This window comes from Strix uralensis, chromosome 4, assembly GCF_047716275.1.
Source record: "Strix uralensis isolate ZFMK-TIS-50842 chromosome 4, bStrUra1, whole genome shotgun sequence".
Classification (NCBI taxonomy): domain Eukaryota; kingdom Metazoa; phylum Chordata; class Aves; order Strigiformes; family Strigidae; genus Strix; species Strix uralensis.
In genome coordinates, this window is record NC_133975.1 from 12247994 (window position 1) to 12272382 (window position 24389).

At 39.3% G+C, this 24389-nt stretch overlaps 2 protein-coding genes across 4 annotated transcripts in view; one reads left to right on the top strand and one right to left on the bottom strand.

The window, feature by feature from the left end:
• Positions 1-1008: 1008 nt before the first annotated feature.
• Positions 1009-24300, bottom strand: TRMT44 (tRNA methyltransferase 44 homolog). The gene is made up of 11 exons (XM_074865669.1): positions 23871-24300; positions 20372-20489; positions 19302-19521; positions 15747-15815; positions 12070-12177; positions 10566-10637; positions 7290-7396; positions 6450-6633; positions 5409-5799; positions 3874-3990; positions 1009-1460 (listed from the first exon to the last, which is right to left on the bottom strand). Exons 1-11 carry the CDS (start codon positions 24298-24300, stop codon positions 1225-1227), a joined length of 2052 nt encoding a protein of 683 aa, XP_074721770.1. The 3' UTR covers positions 1009-1224.
• Positions 24256-24389, top strand: part of ACOX3 (acyl-CoA oxidase 3, pristanoyl) — a 45233-nt gene continuing 45099 nt past the window's right edge. Inside the window, exon 1 of one of the 3 annotated variants that reach the window (XM_074865665.1) lies at positions 24256-24385. The gene's annotated coding sequence lies outside the window, so the exon portion shown is untranslated. The remainder of the gene's footprint in view (positions 24386-24389) is intronic. The other 2 variants (XM_074865664.1, XM_074865663.1) reach the window with 2 other exon arrangements.

The following is a 24389-nucleotide window of genomic DNA, read 5'->3' on the forward strand; positions in this document are numbered from 1 at the left end:
TATGAATTATGATGCTAGTACAATGTGCCAAGTCCACCACTAAACCATGTCCTTAAGCATCACTTGAACACATATTTTGAATACCTCCAGGGATGGTGACTCCACTCACCACTTCCCTGGGCAGCCTGTTCCAGTGCTTGATAACTTTCAGTGAAGGACTTTCTCCTAATATCCAATCCAAACCTCTCCAGCATAACTTGAGGTCATTTCCTCTCATCCTATCACTTGTTACTTGGGAGGAGAGACCAACACCCACCTCACTACAACCTCCTTCCAGGTAGTTGTAGAGTGGTAAGGTCTCCCCTCAGCCTTCTTCTTCTGTAGACTAAACAACCCCAGTTTCCCTCAGCTGCTCCTCATAAGACTTGTGCTCTAGACCTTTATCAGCTTTGTTGCCCTTCTTTGGATGCACATTTAACTTTAGAAGTTAAACCTTTTAAAGAAAATAATATTCTATCAAAGAAAATTATAACCTGCTCAAGGTGCTAAGTCATTGCTTTGTTATCCAATTAACCAGAAACCCTACCATTCTGATATTATTAAATACATTTTCCACTGTTACTCTGTACTTTATAAATGAGGGAAAAGACAGTATGGCCTAGAGCCCTAAAAAGCTACATGCAAAGACTCCCACAGTAACTTCCATGAAAGTTATTCTTCAAACCAATGCTCATTTTGAATCAGTATGAAAAGGAAGGAAAGGAGGAGCAGTGTATGACCAAGAAAGGAAAGCTAATAGGCTGTATTACTCCATAGTAACATGGAGTAAAAGCTGTCAGGTCAGGAAAGAGTGAAATTTCTCCAATTTCTGACTTCCAAGAGCCACTGTGAGTCATAAGAAACCATAAATCCTCCTGGAAAATTTGGAACAAAACAGCTAATTTTCAGGGTTTGAAAATGCTGCATCATGTACATTTGATTTGATCAAAGATCATGAAGTGTCCTAGGAAATTAAGTTTTTTAACTTTTCTACTTATACAAATACAAATTAGACAAGCCATGACAAAATCCAGAAGTATATACATACTTTACTATACCTTTTCCACGTTGATAAAGAAATTAAAGAATTAAAAATACAGGAGAACTTGTAAACCAACCAGAAAATAAGATGCATAGGAATAAAGAAAAACCCTCCATATTGTACAGATCTTCATGTACTAGGCAGTCCCGAAGTCAATCACAGATTCAGTTATGTACACAAGCTTAAACATAAGTGGCAGCATTTTATTGCTGTATATGTTTTTTCTTTTTAATAATCTGAGACTGCCTTAGCTCCTCAGTCCCATGAGCATATGGGCAAGATTCAGAAGGCAAAGAACAACCATCAGGATGATGAATGAAAAACCAACAGAGACGTGTTTTAAATGCTTCAGCTGAAAAGCGTCGTTTCACTTCAGGCTTAGTTTTCCTTGATGGTTTCTCTTTTCTCCAGTCACGAATATGAACTCTCCCATTTAGAACTAAGATTTAAAAACAAACAAAAATGCAAGCTGTTAATAGACAGCTATGGGAATTATACTGGAAAAAATGCATACTGACATTCCGTGAATAATGTTCCGTTCTACAAATGGATCACTCAGGCAAAACCAAATGTGTCATTTGTACAGACATAGAAAGGAGTGCAAAACAAACCAAGATAATACAGACACAGTCTAAAGAAGAATTGATTGATTTCCCTGTGAGATGTTTTACTGGGATGCTGAATAGTTTGAGGCACCTTTGTATCATCTTTGTAGAGGTTTGTTTGTTTGTTTTAAATGTAGCGGTTAGGATCATTTAGACTAAGACTAAAATCCTCTGAATTTAGATTGCAAGTCCTGACAAAGAAGCCTCAAGAACTTGTGTTTGAAACTTTATTACTCCACACTTAAAATGTGATTACCAGCAAAAATCTAGTAAGTCTTCTATTACTTTCACTACACAGAACTGCTCTTGCAAAGACAATGGTTCACTGACCCAAAAATTCATATGAATCAACAGTGAATTATCATTGGTTAATAAGATTCAGCACTTTGGGGTTTTTTTAAATTAATTTGCTGTGTTAGGACCATAAACTGCACACACATTTGTGAACCTCTGTCAACTCCTTAAATGTGTAAACAAAACCAAATAAAAGAAAGTTAGTAAGAGAGAAAGAAAAGATGTAGATGAAAAACAAGAGTGAAAATAAGAACAATCTGCCACTTCCAAGTTGCCCTGCTTTATTTTCATATTCTGCTTCAATCATACCTTCTGTATCACACACTTTTAGCTTGGAATAGTTAACTGATACCATTCTGCATTCTGATAATTGCTATCCAAAAGGTAACTAGTCCAGTGAAAGCTTAATACCATACATTCAGGCCTGGATGAATTCATCCCTCCAGGTTTCCCTGTGATACACAAATAGATCTGAACTCATATAAAGCCAATCCAGAAGTGGGTTCAGCAGAGCTTTAAAATCTCTCTCAAAAGATACAGAAAAATTAGCAGATATACTATTTATGATCAAGCTTTTTTTTTTTTTCCTAGAAAATCCGTCCTGTGTTGGACAAGATGCCTGATCAAAAGAAACTGCCACAGATTGGTTACTCTAAGCCCCTTCATTTTTGCATGTGTGTGTGTATCCATCTGTTTTCTGTGTCCTTAAAAGACTTCAGTAAAGATGACAAGAGCTGTAGCCATGTTCTTCTCTGTCCTCTTTGCCATGTGCAATGTCCTTACAGCCACCCGCTCAGAAGTCCCTTGTTATGGTGACATGCCACTGAAGGAAAGAATCAAATGGTCTCTACTGAAGCCCCAGGGAGTTTACATAGGCTGTAAGTTACGAAGAAAGATCTGGCCTTAATCCTAGTCTTTATTCAGAGATAATGTGCAGACAGCATCCATGCCAAATTAAAATGCTCATTCCATGTAGCAGGTTGTAAATCTATTCCACCTATCCCTAATTACAGGGAATCGAATTCAGACACATAATGAATGCAGTGTAAGCAACTCTTTTCAATGGATGGTAATTCAAAAGGATTTTAGGATGGCTTCACATTTTATAATTGTCAAGTGTACAGAAATCCTTAGTGGACACTAAACTTGGCTAAATTAACCACTGGAAGCAACTAGGTTACATAGGATTATTTGCCATGGATTAGTTGACCAACAGTTTACAGCTCATGCAGAACTGTTGGGACACAAGAAGTTAACACACTTTCAGATTTGAAGCAGCGTATTACTGCAAAGCTACACCTTACTTTTGCAAAACTCCACACTAACAAAAAAACCCCCAAAACACATAAAACATACCACCACCACATTACAACAGGAAAAAACCAAAACACAGCTATCAACAAACCCAGCCAACCACAGAAACTTGCTACTGAGTTCCTTCTGCCATGCTACCACATGCCATGCTACCACAGGCTACATAAACATATCAAGCCTCACAGTTACAGGTTCTTATGGAGACTAGTTTTAACTTGTGTCAGCATTTACACTTTGGAGCTTGGTAAGGCCAGACTAAGTCTCAGTTAAACGCTTTATTGATCTTGCTCTGCATTTAACAGCCCCAAAATTATCAATAATTTATAGGAAAAATAAGAATTCTCCAAGTCAAACAATAGCATCAGATTAGCCACTTTAACTAAAGGGTTGCCTTTTCAGATACAATCTGTCTAGAACACTGCTGATAGATGCCTTACCAGTTTCATTCAAAAGAGTTTTACTAACAGTATCTTGGAGCAATAGGCACATAGAGAATATTCTGTTTTCCACAAAGGTATAGAAAGCAGTTAAAAAAACCCATGACCATAGTAATTTTTCAGTTGAGTTTAAGTGCATATAGAGAAGATAAAATAGATTCTTAAAAGAAAAACAAAACAAAACCCAAACCCCCTTCTTTACCTTCAAATACTTGATGATTGTTCTTGAGTAGTGTCTGCAGGCCTCCACATTCACTCTTTAGCCTTTTTAAAGTCTCTTTATTTAAGTGTTCCGCTACTTCTTTCAAGGAAAGGCTTTCTGCAATAAATAATGATATAGGTATTAAAAATGTATATATATAAAATCCTAAGAAAATTTATCTTCTATATAAGTTAATGATTATGAGCAGAATCTATGAATTATCTACCAGTACTGCAGAAACTTTGTACTCCCACTATCATGCATGATATATATTTTATATGTATATTGTCTGTAAAATAGCACCTTCATTCTACAGGACTCAAGTCAGAATTTCCACAGTAAGACACATTTTTTATTTTCCCTGCTTTTTTTACAGTAGCATATAACCCTCATTGCGATAAGCACTAATTACATGCATGAGGTTAAGAGAGCAGATAGAATGACTCAAAGGATCTCCTGTAACAGTAATATATGACAAACTACAGCAAGTAAATAAAAATGCACAGAAGAAAATGGAAAGATGATAGTAGTGAGAACTGTTCTTTTTCTTCCTCAGACTAAACTAAAAGCTCCTAATCGTGTCATAATCAAAAGGACTTCAAACCACTTCTTACACAATTCTTACAGAATTATAGCTAATTATTATGTGACTACCCAAAAAGAAACCTAATATTCTTCCCAAGTAGATGTAGAGTGTTCTGTTTGGTAAATGGGGAGGACTTCTGGGTTTGGTTTGGTTTTTTTAGTAAAAATTGATTCTGTCCTAGTATTTAAGTGTAGAGGGAAAAAACTCCACACCAATTTCAGAATATTCTTATATGCCTTATTTGCCTCCTAGTGTGCAATAAAATATAGCAAAAGAAAAAGCCTTTGATTGCTACTATACTGTTCTTGGTATTTCCTAAAATCTATTTAACTTACTAAATTTACAAACATGTAAGTTCATTGGGAAAGACATCCTCTACTGATGCCTTAAGCAACAAGTAGAAATACACCTCCTGTTTCACCTTTGAAGGCCACCCTGATATGATTGGTCCGTGTTTGCTTAACATGTATCAAACCTTCAGAACAAGCAGACACTGGGCTCAGAGAACCTGGAGTATTGCAGTCAGAACCAGGCAAAACCAGCAACCATACAGAACAAAAACAAGTGTGTAGGTTAACCCCACACTGTGCTTGCCCCAGAGGAGAGTTCAACTAAAGGACACCCCTGAAGATCACCAAAGACCCCCAGGAACGACCCTAAGAGACTTAAAGCGCATATGTAATTAGGATGTGAATATTACAATTAGTTCCAGGAAAAAGAATATGTGTAACTATTCCCAGAAATCTAATGCATATGTAAATTGTTGAGCAGTATAAACTTTGTCGGCATGCATGTGTGCCAGAGCGATCCCCAGTGCATCCAGCACTGTATTAAAGAATGTCTGCCTTCTAAAACTTCAAAATAAGTCTTAGAGGGTTCTTTTGCAACCAAACTTACAGTTACACTACCAGGAAAAGCAAAAGATAATGTAAAGGAAAGACAGTCTCACCTCCTTGATTCCAGGTATTTGTATTTCCAGCATGTGTATTAGAACATGATTTCTGTGGGGTTGCATTTAACAGCAGGTTTGCCACATTGAGAACCACATCATCTACAAAATCACGAGGGAGGGAAGCACAATTTCTGATCTGTTCTACTTTTTCTCTGGGTTGAAATCCAGGCATCCAAGTTGTACCAGCAATCTCAGTCTCATTTTCCCGAAGTTCTGAACCTGCTTGTTCCCATACACCATCAGAGTGATCCTTCTGATTAAATCCAACTCTTCTGTCACATGCGACCACAGCACAGGTCTGACGATTATTAATATACTGTGTTATTTGTTTGTCAATCAGAGCACATTCAGTGGGTGGATAGGTCCTTTTTTTCCCAATAAGGCTTACCTATTGTAGTAGAAACAGGTAAATTACTATTTATACAGAGTCCCACGCTTAAACATAGTCACCCAACCTGCACATGTCTTACGCAGGCTTCTAAATTCACCTACAGGAGATATTCAAACTCAATGCTCATTAACATCTGAGGGTTTTTTAATTTTAGTTGTTGAATATTGGTGCCACAGAAGAAATCCAACAATCAAACCATAATCCATCACGCCATACAAGCACAGAGCAAGCAAGATTGCTCCTGACCCTCAGATCACATACAAAATAAGGTGGACACCTCTTCCTACTCTGAGAACATTTTACTTTGGATTTCATGGGACATGAAAACCAGCAAAATTAAGTACAAATAATCAACACGGGCAGGTGGAAAAATTAAGGCAAAAAATGGGTTTTCAGTTTTCCACCCTATAGTGTGGCATAAGAAATAATCATAAAACCTTCCATTGTTTCTTGTCTTTAGGATTGTACCTATGATATTAAGAGTACAATACCCAAGAAAACAATTATTTTTAGTCTCTCTTCAGAGCATATTGTCTCAAGTAACGAGACTGCAGTCTGATCTTAAAACAATGATAATGAACAAATATCCATGTACTTCAGACAGCTAGCAGCTTAAAAAAAAAAAGCCCTACGCAGTCCAAAATTACCCTTTTTGTCGATGGAATTCTAAGACAGTCTTCTTCCACATGAAAGCCACATACAAATCCCACTTGGGCAACAAAATCAAGATATTCTCTGTACTGAGTTTTTTTGCTTTGTCTTCGGCTGTATTTTCCATGGAAATCAAAGAAGCAACATGGTAGCACAAAGTAGCAACATGAATAGGAAGACCTACAAGGATAATAAAACTGCTGAATGGAAAGTTATTTCAGAGAACACACAAATTTAACAAATAACCCATCAGATACCAAATATACAAGCAATATACAACCCAAATACAAGCAATAATAGAAATTTTTATTAAGTGACAGAGCTTCATGAAATAATATTTATATGTTCCTCTTTCAGCAGATCTATTAGCATAATCAAAAATACTGTTTCACAAAGTATTTGCTATAACAAATTACCGTGCCAACTTTGTTTACAGGACCCAATCTCTAGATATTAAACTGCTGTAGCTGGCTGTGAAGAACACAACAGTTCAAGGAAAGGCAAAATCAACAACAATTTTATTTACAAAAAACCCAGCAACAACAACAACAACAACATCAAACAACAGATTCACATTTAAAGAATAAAAATCATTCTCGTTATTGAACTCTAAAAGCAAAATGCTGTACTGAATTGTATGAGAAAGTAAATACTATGTTTGTGCTTGTCCACAGAAGAGAATATTTTTAAAAAATAATCAATTGGCATCAAAAGCAGCAAGTCCTGCAAGGACAGCGGGTGTGGCTGCAAAAGTGATAGTTTTCACCAAGACCGCTGATTTGGTTTTTTAGGTTTTTTTAATTCCTTCCCCCTCACTCCCCTCCTTCCGGAAATACCTAGCTGCAATTACAGGTATCCATGGTGTTAATTCATCTGAATGGTTTCCTATGAGCCAGTCAGTATCTGGAAAGAGATGACTGTCACCTGGCAATATCGTAGATTCCTAAAAAAGCAAAGATACATTAAGTGAATTTTATTACAGGTTTCTTTAAATGCATTTTTTTTTGTTAATAAAGCAACAATATAAAATCATACAAGCTGACAAATACAAGGTGAATGAGAAGCGCAGACACCAGCAACATTTTCCTCAATCTGCACTTTTGCCAGGTAGTAATTTTTTATAGCTATTAAGTATTAATTTAACAACAGCTACCCACAAAATATTGGTCAAAGAGCAGAATAACAATTTTTATTAAAGTATCTGGCACCCTAAATATTTGTAAACAAGTATCATAAATTGGATTATGATTTCTTGCTGTTCTTCTGTCACGTGTATGTCTGGACTCAATTTTTCAGAAAGCCACTTAATTTGCTATGTCTCACAGTCCTAGGACTCGTACAGCAATTAATCAGAACACAACTTCACTACCATCTCCTCTTCTTTCATGGACTCTTCCCAAATCAAATCCTAAAACACAGAACACCACTCTTCACACCGTATCGTTCATGTATTATAAACCCAGCCTAACACTTTCCCTCTTGTCTACGCTGCCATTCCATTCCCTTCCAAGTTGGGTCAGGATTACCTTATAATACATGCAAAATCAGGAGCAAAATAGGAAACTATAGGTTAGAGAAAGAAGGCTTCTTTGGTGGCTTTTAGAATAGTATTTTGCCTCATGGAAATTCAATTATCATGGATTGAGAAGACATCATCACAGAAGCCTTCCCACCACAATATTGACTGACAGAATAGTTATTAGTCTCAAGAATACCCTATCCTGATATTCTTAAAAAAACCCCAAAACCCCCCAAAAAAACCCAACCACCAAACAGGATGAATTTTTCATATAGGTTAAATTTTAAAAGTTCTAGAGTGCCTTTAATGTTTGTCTTACACACACATTTTCTTACCTTAAACTAAGTTCAGCAAAGAAAGTATTTAAAGATGTTGATACCTCGGAAGTTCATACTCTTCTCTAAGAACATGTATGAATCTTAAAATAATTATTGGGCAGATTTGAAAAAAGTTTTAAATTTGAGCCTCTACAAACCTTTAGGAAAAGCCCTGAAAATGATACCCACACTCTCTTTTTATAGACAAAATGCATGTTTTTATGAAGTCAAAATTCACATGTATATGCAAAGTAGTATCTGTGTAGGAATTAAAAAACCAAACCACACTTACTAGGAAATTTCAGAAATCTCAGACTACCTCCATTACATTCCAATTCTCTTCAGAAAGCACTGTGTTAGGTGTTTTAAGTATTATTGTTCAATTTAAATACTACATCTCTGACCATTTTTAGATATGTATATACATTTCTAGATAATATATGTATCGAATTTCTTTTTGGCACGTTAGTAGATGTTAAACAAAGTGTTTGATAAGTGTTTTCTTGTGGTTGATTAAACAAGTTACTCCTACGTTACATTCCAATTTTGATCATTCAGTTTAGGCATAGCATGAATTATCTGTGCCACATTCCACATTTTGACAGTCACCCATAATCAAATTTGTATTCACCATGTCTGACAGCAGTTTGGCAATGCAGAGTGCCACCTGTTACATTTATTTATATTGTTAGTATTGGCACTGAATGTCACAGATGGCAATATTCATCCTGCAACTCATGCTTTAACATCAAAACAAAATTAGCTTCGAGGGTAACAAAAGGCTGTGAGCAGGTGCTTTCTCCTTCTGTGGCTCCAGGAGCCTTGAAAATCATTTCACCCTTCCTGTTCATTATATAACTCCTTCCTACATAAATCAGTACTTTCCTTATATGCATATTTTTGGTATTTTTATTGTTTCTGACTGCCTGTTTCTGTTCACACTGAATGATTCTTTTCTTTTTGTCTTTTTAAAAAAACAAATAAAACCCATCCTTCACTATTTTGATCCCTCATGCTGCAGAGAGGGACAGCTCAGAAGCTTCCCTATGAGTCAGGAAATCTGAGAAACTGTAAGCAGCCAGACCTTAATATGAAATGAATGTACAAAATTCAAAGATTTCCACAATACAGAAATGTGGGCAGAAAAAGGAATATATAACATGAAGGAAAAGAGAAGATGCTGTTTGGTATGAGCAGAAGTGACTTAATGTAGTACAACAGGAATGAAGGAGTACCACAGCTTGATGTTTTGGATTGTTTCTTGAAGTCTTTCAGTAAGATCTGGTTGCAGACTGCAGCAAAGAAATCTGGCAGTTTTGGCAATCTGCACCCAAAATGGCATGATGGCAAAGAGAAGGCTGCACAAGACTGTGGAACCTCCACCTCCCATCTGTGAAAACCGCTCCTCTTTTGTTGACTTAATGTAAGTAGTTAGCATTCAAAGATATGTTAAATTAACTTTTAAACCAAACTGCTAGAGGGTAACTACAGGTGGAAAATTCTTCTAATATATCGGAAGCTGACAATTTTTGAGAGAACAGAGTGAGAAGTTTTAGGAGTGTAGAGAACAAGAAATCAGTAATACCTCACTTCTAAAGGGCACCTGCTCATCAGTGCCACACTTTAACAAGTATCAGACCAAGAACAGCTGGAGTTAAAGTGAATGTTTCTGTGCTCAAATTGTTCCTGTCCTCATAAAAATGCTAATGTAAAACTTGAAATATAATCCTTCTTTCAGATTCATTTTCCTGTTCATTTTTTTGAAGGCTATTACTGCAATTATTTACCACGAGGTCAGTACAGCAGGATTGGCTCCTGTGAGGTTCAAGAATTTTATCCCCAAAACAGCAGATAGCACTAGAAGGTCAGAATCACTTTCAAGAATAAAAGTACTCACAACTTTGGATACTAATATCTTTTATGAGGTACAGTGGTGCAAACAAAGCTGCTTAATATTGATCTTCAGTAAAATCAAAAATTGTTTCAATTATGTGCATGTCTGTACACACAGTAGGAAATCACACTAGTCTTCTCAGATGGAAAATATGTAAGATGCAAAATGCAAGAGTATGATACAGCATTGCTCTCATAATTCCCTTTACAACTTTACAGTCCCGTAAGACATATGGGTGGCATCATACCAAACCCATAGATCACTTTAGATAACTGTCTGTAACCTGGTATGTTTGATTACATTTGTATCAGCACAACTTGGAAGCAATGAACAAATGAATAGAGTTACAAATCAGCAAGATTGACATACATTTGCAAAATACCTCTAAATGAGTTTCTGGTCCATACATGTCCCATATTTTTCTTCTCCTTACATCAATTCCTCTACCTGAATGCTGAAATATTTGAACAACAAAAAGTATCATTTTTAAGTACCACTTTTAGCAGAAATTGTCAAACAAACTCACTAAATGTACATATTAACACTGCTTATTTCATACATACTAAAATTTAGACACATAATGAAACATGACTTCACCATTTCAGGCAGAAGCTGAATACTTTTAATCCCTTCTTTCTCTTCTGAATATGAAGGGAAAGACTAGGAAACATTAAGAATGTATCTGGTTTGAAATTTTACCTGGGCATACCTATTGAGACTGCTCTTGAAAATCTGGATCTTTACCAAAGTAAAAGTTGACATACTGTTTTTTGTTTGTTTTTAAAATATCAAAACCTTTCATAAGGCAAGTATTACTGTAGCACCCACAGGGCTCAGAGAAAAGTGCTATTCTAAGCAGTCCTTGCTGGAGAAACGCCTTTCAACTACAGAAGTCAATTAGGCTGCTGGAGTCCAAACACACTTTTCCCTGTATGAACTGATGGAAAGAGGAAATAGGACCAGAAACTAAAGCAAGAAATAAAGACTGCATAAAGAATAGTATTTGAACTTCAAGAACCCTGTGCAGAACTAATGAAAATCAATTACGAAAAAAGTCTCATAAAATTCTCACACACATGATTTTTTGATGGGCAATGTTTGTCAGTGCTACAGCAGTGATGACCTAATGATGTACGCAAAGAAATGCCTACAGGGAAAATAGCATCTTGTATTAGATCAAATTTTTCTGGTCACACAAGGCTAGAGAGCTTGTGATAGGAGAACCTGGGACATTTTCCCCCACACACAATGACATCTATTGATCTAACAGAGGATACTAATTTCCTCTACAAATATTACCATGTTCTCCTGAAAGTGGAAAATACAATTTTCTGAAACTGAAAGACCCAACTTCACTGGGTTTTGTTGAATCTCACTGAACTTTTGTTGTTGTTTCAGAAACTATGCTTGAAGAAACTGAATTTTGCTGTTACCGCATTTTTACTCCCAAAAGCACAGTATGTTCTAAGGCATTTTCACAATTAAGAAATCCCGAGATTGTTTTTAAAGTTCACTTTCAATAAAATTAAGCTCATGAAAAATATCTTGTGAGAAAGAATCCCTATGATTCTAATATTCCCCATTCCTTTTTCCTTTGTCTACAGCATAACTAAATTACACCATCACTTTTTCTTTTCCATCTTAGTTTCGTACCTCACAAAAATAGCCTTGAATTGAAATGAATTGCACTAATAAAAATAGGTAAATAAGTCAAAGGTTTCTAAAGCTCTGCTAGGATTTTCTCCTGGTAGAGTGACAAAATTCTATTTTAGCAACATGGATTAACTAAATTCTGGATATTTGCATGCCAGATAAAAGGAAAGCATAACAAAAATATTGACTATCTCTGGTTTTTAATTATTATTTTAAAAAAACACTCTATTTACCCCTTCATTGTTCAGTATATGAACCAGTAAACCATTTCCACATCCAAGATCTACAAATGACTGTTTCTTGGTCAACCCTTTTTCCCTTCTCTCTTCTTCCCATAGAATCTAAGACAAGAAGAGAAAACATTTTAGACTTCTGCTCTCAAGTTTCCCTGTAAGAAAGCAACAAAGGTTATTGGAAATGAAAGGAGAAAGCTGGGAGAGAATGCAGATGTGACAGAAGACATCCAGTGTACTCACAAAGTAACTTGCAAGGAGAAAATAAAACCGACACAAAACCCACTAAAACTGTTTATGGAGAGTGGCAGGAATTATGTTGCAAAATATCAATCATTTTCTAAGTGCTAAGCACATCCTCCATTTTCTTCTGAGTCCCTGGAAGTTGAAATTAATCAAGACTATACAACCCTGGACTAGACTGAGCATAAATGTGACATATGCTGCTAAAACAAAGGGTGAAACAGATGAACAGAGGAAGCAAGGGAAGTAGCAAGCAAACTTCAACAGTGTCTCTGCAAGTAACACCATGGAAGCATTTATATTCACTGTATTAAAGAAAGAATTGGTGGCAGAGCTGAAAATAAAAACCAAAATGTTATCAGTTGGCTATATATTAGTATACGTAACATCACTTTCTACTGAACAATGTGTAACTCACCTAGCAACAGTCAGCTGCCCCAAATTCTACATCAGCTAAAGGGACCCCAAAACTTTTAGCCCAATTCTAGCCCCTGCTCTGTACATAAATAGTTACTTCTACAGTTATGCAATTCATAATTAGTTAATAATTGGATGTTTGTCTGTGTCAAATTGTTCGTAAACAAGAAACTGTTTGTAAAGAGGACGTCTCAAACAACTCGAGTAGGGCGCCCTGTGGGGGAGAAGTGGAGCAAGCTCTGTGGAGGTGGGGCAGTGGGCCATTTCTCTCCCCCTCCCTCCTGTTGTTGCCCAGAGACAGAACTTCCCTAACTGCGCAGGTACAAGCCAGAGAAAATGAGAACCTTCTGGAACAACCTACTGTGCATGCACAAGAAAGACTCTATAAAGGCAACACCCCACATGTGTCTTGGTCAACCCGCCACCTACGGACCAAGCTGGCTACTCTGTGACAACGTGGGATCCAAGGGTGGCAATTTCACCTTTTCCTATCCCCTCCCCCTCTTTTTCCTTTTTCCACTCTCTCTCTTTCTTACATATATTCGTAAGTTTTGTAGGAATTGAATTGCGATCGGTTGATCATTGACAGGTTATTAGGAAAATAGTCTCATCACCAAAGTGCCTTTATTCATTCCCGGCATGGTTATAAGTTGATTGTTGCCAAATTGTCTCCATTCCCTTACTAAAAGTGGTCAGTTAATAAAGTCACCAGCACAGTTGTTCCTCTGAGTCATTGTGGTGACTTAGCCCGCCCTGCGGCTGTGCCGAGCAGAGACCGGCTCTCCCACCGGCACGCAGGTTCTTGGGGAATTCAAAAGATTCACCCCCCTTGTAACCCACTGCGTGGGACGAGACAGTCTGCAGGCATGGATTAGTCGCTATCACTGTCAAACTTTTTCCTTCAGTGAGAAGCTACAGAGCACACATTCATCAACTCTGCACGCTTGGTTTTTACTATGACTAACAAAAATCCTCAAGAGTATTTAACTATGAAAATTAAGATTTGTAACATTGCTACTTGTTAATTTGACAATTTTGGTAGGGGGAAAGAAGCTGCAGATAACCCATGAGATTATCAGGCTGTGTCTACATTTTTAAATGTACCAATCATTGCATTTTGCACTCTAGGCTGTATCCCAGAAATCCCTAATCACCTCCTACACAGATCACACTCATCCTCCCTTTCTTGCCGAGTTTCTCATGATGCAAACTGAATAGCTACTTCTTTGGGCATGTGCCTGAACAGTAGGTGACCTTTCATATGACTGCAGAGTAAAATGAGGTCAGGTGTAGATGCCGTAAATCCATAAAAATTTAACACTGGACCTACCTTCTCTTAACCAGCTGTTTAATGTACTTCTAAATAGCGAGTTATTATATACCATCATATATAGACCCAGAAATTTTGCAAGGAGGCTCGGTTATTAATACCATACTTTAAGCTTTCATATGTATAAATATAAGCCAGTTATTGGATGACTTCAGTAACTTTTTGAAAACTTGTCAGCTAAAACACATTATCACTGTAAACCAACACTTGTGCATAAAAATTCTGTCATTACAGAATTTTCTTGTGGCTACAACTAATTTTCCAATTTTCAACATCTAGTATCATCACAGTGCTAAAAATGGTAAAGATAAGTCTTTTATATAACCCCTTCCACACGCCAGTATCGTAGACTAGAACAGTTCCGTTGGAAGGGACCTGCACCAACCATCTAGTCCAACGGTCTGACCACTTCATCATGATCGTTCCTCTGATGTAAAAAGTTCTGTCACACCAATGTGACAATCAAGGTTTTGAGAGTAGCCTAGGTCAGTCAGGCTTCCTCAGACAATTCTTAAAATCTTCATGGGAAAAGAAACCGGGCTTCTAAGTTTAAACAGTCAATTATCAAAATAAATTAGTCCTCAATGAGTTCTGTAAAGGAGCTAACTTACTTACAAATACTGATTTAGAAAAGCTGCAAGAGGTATCTACATTATACTTCAAGGCAGACGTGTTCTTGCCACACTCTGGATAGCAGTCAAAAATATTTGATGTGCCTACATAATGACAAATTTTGATGCTGTTTAAAAGCCTGAAGTTTCTAGTGGCTGCAGGTCGCAGAATTTTCACAGATTCTTAAGTAGGCAGGTGACTTAGAAAACTGCACCAAGCATTTATCTGCACTCCTAGCAGCTACAGTTGGCCTTACTGCATTTGAAGATGGGATTTGAGCTGAACTTTTATCAGGGAAAGGCACAGCAGTGAAAAACCTTTAACATAAAATTAAGAGATAGAAATATGTATAAAACAATAGCTTCTGATCTCCAAATTGGTCCATCTAACCAGTATTTTTCTGACACATCAGTGCTTTTCACTTCATCATTTAAAAAAAACCCAAACCAAACTATCTTGTCTGTGTAGGTCATAAATTTCCCGTGACAGAGAACTGCAAATCTTTCTATCATATCTTCACAGAGAAGTTTTAGTATCCCTCTAAACTTAATTTTCATTGTTATTGTGCTGATCTTTGTGGTACAGGGTAGTATGAAAACACAAATCAACTTATTTTCCCTTTGCTTTGTCACATTATTTTTTTTTCCAATCCTGTTATAAAATGCCTACCTCCTGTAATCACTTATTATACAGGAATCCCTGAAATGCTGTTGAGAGTACTATGAAAAAAGATCATAATACAAACACAACTTGAATAGTGTTATAGGCATGAATTCCACTTTCGGTTTAAGTTATGCTTGAAAACATTGTAATAAGAACTTTGCCTCTCTACTTAAATGAGAGCAAAAGAAAAAAAAAAAACCAAACAAAAAACCCCACCCCAAAACGCAGAAAACCCACAGAATTTCTCCTGCTGCCTTCCTTTTTTGCCTTGTAGGCCTGTAATAACTGCAGGTCATTCTATTTTAAAAAAATGCAACAACTACAAAATGAAAATACTCATTTTTCTTTAGAGAGGTTCTATTATTACAAAATAGATACTTATAGAATATTATCAGGCAAAGCAGTTACCGACCAGCAAGTAAGTGGCAATGGCAACATCTTCATAAACAAATTTCTCAGGATCTGTCACTTCAGGCCATACCTTCAGAAAAAAAAGATTAAGAAAAATTATTTTCTGCACTATCTGAAATTACTTCAAAAAGTGCTCAGAGCAATCTGGACACTCATCCACTTCCAACAGGTTTCTGTAAATCACGAATTTTGCATTTTAACCTGATTAAAAACATACACAAAGAATATAAATAAAGACAGTTTGATATTATGAGTCACACATAAGAATCATGGAGTAAAGAATGTGTGCTGTCATCCAATCAATAAAGTTTCCAAGAGCATTACGGCTCCATATGCGCAGGTCACAACAAGCAAACTGCTTCATCTGTTCTGTCACAAAGCATGCATCCTTTTGCTTAACTCTCTCAGAGGAAAATGCTTATATTATTCCTGTTATGTGCAACATTGATACCATATTTGTAAATTTATTTTCACAATGTAACAGGCATAGAATTATCAAGAATCAAAATCTGAAGTAGGAAGACAAAGTGGAAGTATTATCCCTATTTTGTAAATAAGTGAAACAAAGATTAAAATACAAGTCTACTGCAGAGCTAAAGACTGAACCATTACCTTACCCACAAGTCCCATTTTCCTCTCATGTATGTATCAGCACAGAAATATCAACAGTAAATCCTATCAACATTTTCACAGTATGTTTTACAAAAGCATTTACCAATTTTTTTGCTTGTGGCTAAAGTCTGGTGCATAAGGATACAGGCGTTACCCGATACAGTGGTTGTCCATCTAATCATTATTTTTCTGCTTGTGGCTAGAGTCTGGTGTATAAAGATACAGTAATTACTTCACACAGCACTTAAGATCATAGAACCATAGAATGGTTTGGGTTGAAAGGGACCTTAAAGATCATCTAGTTCCAACCCCTCTGCCATGGGCAGGGACACCTTCCACTAGACCAAGTTGCTCAAAGCCTCATCCCACCTGGCCTTGAACACTACCAGAGAGGGGCCATCCACAACCTCTCTGGACAACCTGTTCCAGTGCCTCACCACCCTCACAGTGAAGAATTTCTTCCTTGTATCTAACCTAAATCTACCCTCTTTCTGTTTAAAATCATTACCTGTCGTTCTATCACCACGGCCCCCGATCAAGAGTCCCTCCCCACCTTTCCTGTAGCCCCCTTTAAGTACTGGAAGGCCACTATAAGGTCTCCCCGGAGCCTTCTCTTCTCCAGACTGAACAACCCCAACTCTCTCAGCCTGTCCTCATAGGGGAGGTGCTCCAGCCCCCCGATCATCTTCATGGCCTCCTCTGGACTTGCTTGAGCAGGTCCATGTCCTTCTGATGTTGGGGGCCCCAGAGCTGGACACAGCACTGCAGGTGGGGTCTCACGAGAATGGAGTAGAGGGCAAGAATCCTTTCCCTCAACCTGCTGGCCACACTTCTCTTGATGCAGCCCAGGATACCGTTGGCTTTCTGGGCTGCGAGCGCACATTGCTGGCTCACGGTCAGTTTTCCATCCACTAATACCCCCAAGTCCTTCTCCTTGGGGCTACTCTCAATCCACTCATCGCCCAGCCTGTATTTGTGTTTGGGATTGCCCCAACCCATGTGCAGGACCTTGCACTTGGCCTTGTTGAATTTCATGAGGTTTGCACAGGCCCACCTCTCAAGCCTGTCAAGGTCCCTCTGGATGGCACATCCCTTCCCTCCAGCGTGTCGACCGCACCACACAGCTTGGTGTCATCTGTGAACTTACTGAGGGTGCACTCAAACCCACTGTCCATGTCGTCGACAAAGATGTTAAACAGCACCAGTCCCAGTACCAACCCCTGAGGAACGCCACTCGTCACTGCTCTCCACTCGGACATCAAGCCACTGACTGCAATTCTTTGCGTGTGACCATCCAGCCAATTCCATATCCACTGAGTGTTTCATCCATCAAATCCATGTCTCTCCAATTTAGAGACAGGGATGTCGTGCGGGACAGTGTCAAATGCTTTGGACAAGTCCAGGTAGGTGATGTCAGTTGCTCTTCCCTTATCCACCAATGCTGTAATCCCATCATAGAAGGCCACTTGTCAGGCACAATTTGCCCTTAGTGAAGCCATGTTGGCTGCCACCAATCAGCTTATCTTCCACGTGCCCCAGCATAGTTTCCAGGCGGATCCACTCCATGATCTTGCCAGGCACAGAGGTGACACTGACTGGACTGTAGTTCCCTGGGTCTTCCTTTTTTCTCTTTTTAAAAATGGGGGTTATGTTTCCCCTTTTCCAGTCAGTGGGAACTTCGCTGGACTGCCACAGCTTCTCAGATAGGATGGATAGTGGCTTAGCCACTTCATCTGCCAGTTCCCTCAGGACTCAGGGATATGTCCCATCAGGTCCCGTGGACTTGTGCACCTTCAGGTTCTTCAGCTGGTCTCGAACGTGATCTTCTCCTACAGTGGGCAGTTCTTCATCCTCCCAGACCCCACCTGCGCCTTCTGCATCTTGGGTGGTGTGGCTGGAGCCCTTGCCGGTGGAGACTGAGGCAGGAGAGTCAGTCAGTGCCTCATCCTTCTCCATATCCCAGGTGACCATCTCTCCCTTTTCCTTCTGGAGAGGGCCCACATTTTCCTGTCGTCTTTTTATCACCCACATACCTGTAAAAGCTTTTTTTATTACCCTTCAGGTTCCTGTACAGACTTAATTCTACCAGGGCTTTGGCCTTCCTAACCTGATCCCTGGACAGTTTCTCTGTATTCCTCCCAGGCTCTCTGCCCTTGCTTCCACCCTCTGTAGACTTCCTTTTTGTGTTTGAGCTTTTCCAGGAGCTCCTTGTTCATCCACGCACGCCTCCTGGCGTTCTTAACTAACTTCCTCTTTGTCAGGATGCATCGCTCCTGAGCTTGAAGGAGGTGATCCTTGAACATTAACCAGCTTTCCTGGGCCCCCTCTTCCCTCTAGGGCCTTATTCTACATTACCCTGCGCACAAACAGATCCCCGAAAAGGCCAAAGTCTGCTCTCCTGAAGTCCAGGGTAGCAGGCTTGATGATCACTGTCATTTTTCAGGATCTCCAGAATAAAACAATATTAGAACATTGCTCCTCTAACTCAAACACAGATCAATATAGCATTCAAATTTAAGAAGGGTAAGAGGAAATTTAACCCACTTGCTAACCAGTGCTGTTTCCAGACTCTTTCAGGTTTTGGAGAAGGAGGTGCTTTACTTATACCTTCTAGTGTGGATGACTTAGTATGTACATCCACAGCCCTACTGCTTAGTTCCTCTCAGAAGACATACATTCTGGAAAATACCTAACTCCTCCAGATATTTAGTGTGAATTTGGTTCCAAATCTTGCTTCTCTACTTGCTCTTCCAAATATACATTGTTTTTTTTTCCCCAAATACACAGAAAAAAAGCCCCAAAACACAAACCCATAAAACGTGTATTTCAATTAAATTGCTTCTTCTATTAAAAAAAGAATTTAGCAAAAGAAGCAGTTTCACTAAACAAACAACAAAAAATATATGGGAAAGCATATTATTACTGCATTTTTCGCTAAACTTACCTTTACCATCTCTTTGTATTTGTCTTTAAGGTCTTGATAAACCTTGCTGTATTTTGCTACAGAAATGAGTGAAAGTGTACTTTTAAATTCACTGGGCTTTTGCTCCACAGACCATTTAGCCAGTTTGGACAAAAGTTCATTTCCAAGCCATGCTAGCTTGGGGTATGCAATTCCATCTGAAAACCAATCTTCTGGAAATGGAACTAGAATAGACACAGACCTTTAAAAATAAAATAAAAACTTCATATAAATACAGTGTATTTCATTATTTCAGCTACCTCAAAGAGAGACAGAGCAACGATTAAGTGGAGAAAATCAGCAAATCAAACACAGGTATAAAAACAGACTGGAGAATAAGGAAATATATAACACACAAAACCAAAAGGAAAATAAAACAGTGAAGTAACTGAATAATGAAAGTCTCCCCTGAATTTTATTAGACAGCTCATTATCTGCCAATTCAAACACTGTACATGAGTCCATGCTGCATTTAACACAATGACTGAAGACTCACATATGATGAACAACCTGATTTAGCAAGATATCCAAACACTAACTAGTAAAAGTGAATTCGTTGAATTCATGAAAACAACAGGAAAATATATCTGTTGGCACATTTCATAATCTCTAACTTTATGCAGGTTTCATTAGAGCTATGCCCTCAGATGCTCAGGATCGAGCTGCAATGGTCTACATTTCAATGACTGAAGCTCAGTAGGTTCACAGCAATTCCAGTTTGACCCTCAACCTTACTAACACCACAGAACCTGACCTCTCTCACAGGCATAGCTAGTTCCTCGTTACCAAAATACACATACTTACTTTTGTACTTTACTTACCACACACATGTACATTTAATTCAAAGCTGAAACAGATTTGATTTGTGTTGTTTTGGGTATTGTAGATGTTTCTTTTAACTGAACACTATGCACTAAGATCACACCACTACTGTCATTTAGTAATCAAGCAGGAAATTACACAAACCAAATCTTGTAGATACCAATACTAAAACATGGTGTGATCCTTACAAGAACTCAGGGTTTGCTTCCTCTCTCACTCCCAGCACTTACCATTCTTCCCCTTTTATGTGTGTAAGTTGAATTTGATAAATATTGCACTTTTTAATCTGGTATTTTCCTTCACTGTTTTCCTCCAAAGGCAGAAAGGTCACAGTTCCATTGAAAACATCTGAAAAGATATGTGAACAATGATATGTTATTCCATGGTGCAAACCATCCTGGTTATCACCACAACAAACTTTTGTCTCCTTATTATGTTAAGTGCAAACTCGTGAGGCAAGACCTAGGTCAACACAGGAAGAACCACAATGCCAAGAAGAGATCCGTTTCTTGGTGTGCCTGACATCTGAAACTGCTGAACTGTTTGAATTCCCAAAATTTAGCATTTTGCTACATGTTTCCAAAACATCTAAGGCTGACCAGTAAGACTGTTCATTTTCTTTAAACGTAACTATTTTAATAAAGTAAAAGATGGACAATCAGATTTTTCTAGCACGAAGCTGCTGTTTTCCCCTTCCCCAAACACACTCCAAATTAACAGCATCACCCCAGTATTAAACAAACAACCAGTGCAATATTAAAAAATAATATTATTAGTGTCTATCCATTTTGCCATGTTCAAAGACAGGATCTATTGCGTGATTATAATTAAGTAGAGCTACGTTTCCCTTTTAGTGTCATGCAGCTTTCTCAATTAGTGTTCCTGGACTGAGCACTGTTAAAAAATGCATTACCTATCCCTAAATTCATACCTCTTAACTGAAGGGAGACTACCTGAGAAGACCTGTTTTTAGGTGAAGGTGCATGTATTGTGTTAATATATTAAGTTATTGTTGCATTTAAGGTAATGAATTAATTTGGTAAGAGATGAACCCCCTTGTGTTCTAGCTGGTCCTCAGAGATTAGAGGGGCTAGGGGTGGCTGGACTTATCTCTCAATACGTGTGCCAATTATGGCCATAACTTTAGGCCTGACACCAGATGCATGAACAGCCTGTATGCAGTAGGTCCGGTTGCATTCAAGAGAAGCAGTCAGGTTCACGAATAGTATGGTTTATTCTTATGCAACATCTACAGATTCTTGAGATTGCCTACGATAAATGCACAAACTGCAGGTTGGTTATACAGCACTACACACAAAAAACCCCGATTGTGATCACACACACTTAATTCTCAGGAAATCACTCGGCATAGCCGAGGGCCCATATCTTACCAAAAGGCGTCCCTTCTGGGGGGGGGACAAGGAGCACAAACCTGTCAATCTGTCCCTCCGATCTGGTATCAGATTATCATCCCTCCAAGTTAGATACAAACTCAGGCTAGTATTTATCTAAGTATGTGTGAGTGGGTGGGACTGTGGCCAAGCCATTGTTTCTTGAGTAACGACACAGCACATTCCTTGGTGCAAGGTGTGCACTGTTTTTGTGGGAAAAGAGGAAGAATGAGAGATAAGGTCCACAGAGCATACTGCAAAACAGTCCTTGAGAGAAGGGGAAGAGCAGAACATAAATCTGTATAGTCATGTCAAATGATCCTTGAGAAAAGTAGAAGAATGGGACTGCACGGCCTCCACCTCGCTTTGCATTCCTCCTTGGTGCCATGGCAACACTGGATCTCCATCCCATCCTGTGTTTGTTCTGGGCACCATGTATTAAGGAAATGTGTGTTTTGCAGAATTTTTGCTGTTTCGCTTTTCCCACACTTCCAACAGTTATATTCAGCAACCATGATACTGATCTTAATAGTATCTATCACCTGTGGAATAGAACATTCATCTCCAGTGATATTTCAAACATTAAAGATCCTGGAAAAGTTGAGATGGGCTGTGACACAGCTGGCAACGCACTCCAGTGCTTCTACCATATTTCAAGAAGATGTTCTGCAACTTTTGCCACATTTCATTCTCTTGTATCAATCATGTGTGTACCATAATTAACTCCTACACAGTGAAAACAGAGAGGAGTGTGTCCTTTTGAAATAACTTACAAATAAAGAGAGAGGCGCCTGCAGTTAAATACGAATGGCACAATAAAGCCTAGTACTAACACGCTACCAATTTTTTTAAAATATTAGTATCTTAATTTATTCCCTATATCTTTCCGATAAAGTAACTCTGAAAGCATTTACTATATTCCTTATGGCATATGATACGTACGCATTAGTACTTTATAATGTGCATATATATTACTTTATAATGTATACAAATTGCAAAAAATCTTTTTAGCTATTGTTTATCCAGGGTGATTTCTTCAGAATAACTTATTGAGGTTTTTTTTTTGAAAATGGTTTTCCAATTACCATCAAAACAAACAGTCTGATAACTGCAAATCTTCAAACTAAGAATGCCATATTGGCTAAGTAATCAAAGTTCAATGGACTCCAAGATTTTCTGAGTGTGACGGGAAAGAGTAATCAGCAATAGAGCAAACACCAAGTCTTGCTATCTTGGCCCATCCTTAGCTGATCCCCCCCAGCATTTTTTTATTTTAAACATATCAATTAAAAAAATTATTATTCTAGGCTTTTTCTTACAGATAGGCTCCCTAGATGTAGCTCAGGAACATCTTAACATCAAAAGAAAAAATAAAACTGCAACATATACTTTTTTTTTGAAGGCATGAGAGTAAGAATTATAGGCCACAAGAGCATCCTAAATCAGCTGTCCCCCATAAATGACTACAGGTCCTTTTGAATTGTAAGCTTGTTTCTAGAATTCTGAGTCTTTTCAAAACATTACTATTAGAATTTAATCCATATCAACACTCTTCCCAAAATTTATTGTAAAAAGCTTCAACCTCTACACTAATTTCTGTATCTTAGTAGGATTTACTGCAGAATATTACCATCATGCAACGTAAAAAACCCCAAACAAGTCCAGCTTCATTTTTAAGCAATAGTAAACAACAAGAAAGTTGACACAAACAGTTCAAATTGGCCAGGCAGGTGCCACAGCTGCCTATTTCTTTTCATTAACTCCGCATTTGCAGAGGACACTGTCACTCCTTACAAACCCGTAATTAGGTTTGCATTACAAGCAGCCTTTTTGTGTGGGCAGCTTAGGACAAGAGCTTGCAGCATGACAGCCCTTCTTGCCTCTTGTTTTCAAAGACAAAAAGATTAGTAATTTTCTATACCTTTTCCTCAGGAGCAGGGTGCCTGGCTTCCCTAAGAGCTTTTCCGATCTCAGCGGTACCTACACGTGAGCCATTAGCTCTTCCCCTACTGTGCCTTCCTAAGGTTGATATGGGCTTGTTTAACCCAGAGTTCTACAGGTGTTTGCTCTCTGTAATTTGTATTTCAACTGCTGACACTTCCTAGCGCAAGAACAGCAACAACAAAAAAGAAGCACGCCATAAGGACAAAAAGCCATCTGCACTCCCACAAGTAGGAAAAAGTGGTATTTGTCCCGTTTGCGAGTCTCGGATGGGACAGGCCTGCAGCAGATCCAGCAGCCCCCATAGGCCGCGCTCCGGCGGCCGCCCCCACCGCCCCCGCGCTGGGGCCCGGCACCCCGCCCTCCCTCAGCGCTTGGGAGCCGGGCTCCCGCTCACCTCGGACCGCCAGCTCCTTCGTCGGCGGGGCGGGCGGGCCGCCGGGCCGCCCCCGGGGCAGCAGCGTCCTCAGCACGGCGCGGAGCTCGGAGCCGCGGCCCGGCTCGCCCCAGGGCGTGAGGGGTGGCGGCAGGCACTGCCCCGCCGGCAGCTGGCCGCGCACCTCCCTCCAGAGCCGGCCCAGCTCCGCGGCGCCGGCAGACGCCGCCCGCCCCTCCCGCCCCCCGCCGCCCCTCACGGCGGCGAGGGGGGGAAGAGACGCCTCGCCGCCCTCCCCAAGAGGCACAGGCCCCTCCGCCTCAACGGCGGCGCCGCACAGCCGCCTGTTGGCCACTTGCGGCTTCTCCAGCCAGACGCGCACCGCCGCCCAGAAGCCGTGAGGCAGCGCGGCGCCGCCATCCCGCACGACCGCCGTCCCCACCGAGCCCATAGCGGCCCCGGCGCAGGGGGAGGAGCCGGAGCGCGTCGCAGGCTGCTCCCGTCAGTTCCTGAGGCGGGAACGGCGGCGGCCGCAGGTAG

What these genes read in the sequence shown, in the direction of transcription:
- TRMT44 (XM_074865669.1), bottom strand. Translation starts at nt 24,300, where the DNA reads ATGGGCTCGGTGGGGACGGCGGTCGTGCGGGATGGCGGCGCCGCGCTG. An exon ending in AATACAAAGAGATGGTAAAG is followed by an intron (nt 15,816 to 19,301) that starts GTAAGTTTAGCG and finishes TTTTTTCTGAAG; the next exon opens with GTATGGCCTGAAGTGACAGA. An exon ending in CAATCATCAAGTATTTGAAG is followed by an intron (nt 1,461 to 3,873) that starts GTAAAGAAGGGG and finishes TTTAAATCTTAG; the next exon opens with TTCTAAATGGGAGAGTTCAT.